Source organism: Brassica oleracea, chromosome C2 (assembly GCF_000695525.1).
Source record: "Brassica oleracea var. oleracea cultivar TO1000 chromosome C2, BOL, whole genome shotgun sequence".
NCBI lineage: Eukaryota > Viridiplantae > Streptophyta > Magnoliopsida > Brassicales > Brassicaceae > Brassica > Brassica oleracea.
Window position 1 is genome coordinate 34,962,351 of NC_027749.1, and position 3,326 is coordinate 34,965,676.

The 3,326-nt window shown below is 39.8% G+C and overlaps 1 protein-coding gene across 1 annotated transcript; it reads right to left on the reverse strand.

Annotated features, from left to right (window-relative positions):
• Nucleotides 1–1,187: 1,187 nt before the first annotated feature.
• On the reverse strand, nt 1,188–3,038 carry LOC106327419 (allene oxide synthase, chloroplastic). The gene has a single exon (XM_013765565.1). It carries the CDS (start codon nt 2,885–2,887, stop codon nt 1,298–1,300), a length of 1,590 nt encoding a protein of 529 aa, XP_013621019.1. The 5' UTR covers nt 2,888–3,038; the 3' UTR covers nt 1,188–1,297.
• Nucleotides 3,039–3,326: the final 288 nt, after the last annotated feature.

The following is a 3,326-nucleotide window of genomic DNA, read 5'->3' on the forward strand; positions in this document are numbered from 1 at the left end:
TTTTTTTTTTTTTTAATTCATCCCTTTTTTTTGCACATTTTGAATTCATCCTAAAATAAAAAAAGAAATGATCTTTCCTGACCGTTGATTTACCTAAACAGAATCTGTGCACAACTGCTGCGTATAGGCCAGTGAGAGAACTTATACAGCAAGAGAGGATCAAAGATACTGTAAGAAATCATATTATTGTAGGGTTCTTTCTCTCAATTTTTTTTGTTTGATTTTATTGTTATTCGTAATTAATTTTTTATAAGGAGAAGAAGGAACAGAGAGAGACTACAAAGACAAGTGAAGATGATGAAGGGAAAGAAGAGAGAATTATCACACTACGTCCGTTGAACAGACAAGATTTTAAAGAAGCCAAGAATCAGGTTTGAAAGAGACTGAAGCACATTTGTTCTGGCAATTATTATATATTTGGAAAATAGCGTTCGAGTTTTAAAACGTTTTGAAATTGAAAACGCAGGTGGCAGCGAGTTTTGCGGCAGAGGGAGCTGGAATGGGAGAACTGAAGCAGTGGAATGAGTTGTATGGAGAAGGAGGATCCAGGAAGAAAGAACAACTCACTTACTTCTTGTGATGATGATGATGATGATGATGATGAGGATGATGGATCAAACGAATAAAGACATGGTACTATGTTGGATGTGAACTCAGTTTGGTAATGTAATAATATTATGATTGTTATGAAATAACTTATAATTTATAGTATCGTGAAATTTAAATAAGAGTAGAATTTAATACCCGTATGAAGCAAATAACACTACTATAAGTGAGAGAGTTTATTATAAGTAAGAAGAAGAATATGTAATGGTTCTTTGATTATAAACTATTGTTCTTGTTTATGGTGTACAAAAGAGTGAGATGAGTGATGATATTTATAGTGAACAACAATACATAAAATAACAAAGATGGTGCTTAATTTGGTAAATGAGTGGGTGATCATAATGCTTGATGAGTAGATGATCATAGTGCTTGAGTTGGTAAAGGAGTGGATGATTATAGTGTTTGAGTTTGGTAAAGAAGTGGATGATCATTTCAATGCTTAATTTATAACAGTGATGTATTTGTCCATATGTTCACTCGATTGTTCCTACATGTTTGCAAATTATTAAAAACAATGCACACTTATCTAATTTCCACTCTTATTTTGTATATTCACCTAATTGACCATTTTTTTTAATCAATAGAAAAACACTTTATTTTTATATAATTAGAAGAAAAGAGAAGCACAGAACAAAATGAATAATAATAAGTAACACGTGCGAACATACATTACAAATTTACCCTTGACTCTCTAAAAGCTAGCCTTCCTCAGAGACGTGAATGTAACGGAGCTTCCCAACGGCGACGAGCCAACCTCAATATCAAAGGAATCATACCTCCTGAAAATCTCAATCAAAAATAACCTCGCCACCAAAACAACAAAGTCCTTACCGGCGCACTGTTTATTCCCCACCGTCGGATTCTCCGTCTGCGGACCATTCGACCACACCACATGCTGCAACAACCTCACTCCTTCCTCTCCGAGAAATCTCTCCGGCACAAACTCCTCCGCTCTTTCAAATATCTTCGGATCCCTAGTCGCAAGCGGTTGATATCCATAAAGCATTTCTCCAGCCTTGACTCTAAACGCCGCGTCGTGGCTCTCGATCACGAAATCCTTCTTAGCACGAGCATATTGCGCCGGAACCGGCGGTTCGAACCGGAGACACTCGAAAACGACTGATTTCGTGAGCTCCATATGCTCAATCCCTCCCATCGTGAGCTCTCCGCCGTTGGATTTGATAACAGATCTTATCTCCTCCGCTAATCGGATCTGGAGTTTGGTACCTGCCCGCCCGACCCGTTTAACCAGATTCGAGAACAGAATTTTCATCCCTCCCCACGTGTTGAAACACGTGGCGAAGAGAAGGTTGTGAGCAGCTTCTTCTCGCGAGATACCCAATTTCTCAGCCTCAATTAGAATCTCGCCGGAAGATTCTAGGAAGAACTCGTAGAGTCTCTGGTAATCAGACTTGATTAACGCCGACGGTAACCGGAAAGTATGGAGAAGAGGATCTTCTATGATTGACGGTAGCCCGAGAGTCAACAAAGGATGGAGATTGAAGAAGACCCATTTCGTAATCAGACTCGGCGCATCGGATCCAAGCTTCGTATCAGCTGGATTCTTCCCGTACATAGCTCGAGCCAAGAAATTGAAAGCTGCTGCGTCACCGGGACCACCAAAATCTGCTTTTCCGTTGACGGCGAGCTCTTTCTCAATCGAATCGAAAAGCTCTGAATATGTAGCTTTAAACTCCGGGAAGATTCGGTTTCGGGAGGATTTGAGTAGATGGAAGAGTAAAGATTTGAGCTTGGCGTGATTCGGCTCCGACGGGTCCAGGTATGATAAGATACGGTAGCCTCCGGTTAGCTCCGTCGAGGGCATGTAAGTTCCGGTGAAGAGATCTTTTTTCTCGACCTTATCAACATCGAACAAAACCGGGAAGCTTTTTCCGTCGAGTAAAGCAACGACTTGGGGATTGTCGGCTATGAAACCTCCTGGTGGCATATTGACTCGAAACACTGTGGAGTTGTATTTACGGATTCGTGATTTGAAGAACTCCTCGGGTTTTTGCTTGTGGAAGTAATCGTTGCGGTCTTTTAGTGGACCTATAATTGGTAGACCGTAGCTTCCAGGGATGGTTCGGATCGGGAGATCTTTGGATCCGGATCCGGTGCGGGTCTCCACGGCTAGATCAGGAGGAGTCTCTGACGTTGAGGCTTTGATCGGACGGGTTAAAACTCGAGTCGAGGAGAATTTTAGCGGCGTTGATCGAGCGGTGGTTGTTTGGTGAAGCGTAGCGTGAAGAGAAATAGGGAAAGGAGGTGAAGGAGAGGCCATTTTTGTGTGTTTGAGTACTGATTGGTTGTTTGTTGTTGTGTAGAACTAGTAGCGAATATAAATGTTATTTATAAGGAAATGAGGTAAACGAGATCTATTCGTAAGATTATCTTTTCGGATATAGCAATAGCAGATTGATGACTTCTATTGTCTATTGGAGTCTCTGACCACCGGCCGAGCTGGTATATTCAAATAGCCACGTGCTTTGACTGCGTTTTTCTTTATAAAAGTTGTTGCTTTCCTTTTTCCGGCCAACTTAAATTATTTATTTATTTATTTATTTATAAATCTAAAATCTATGTATATAATATGATGTTATCTCAAAATTAGTCATTATGCTGTTTTAGTCTTTATTCCAATAGAGTTAAATAGATTTTGAAACAAAAATAACTCATTTGTTGAAAAAATCAATCACAAAATAAAATACCAAATCACAAGG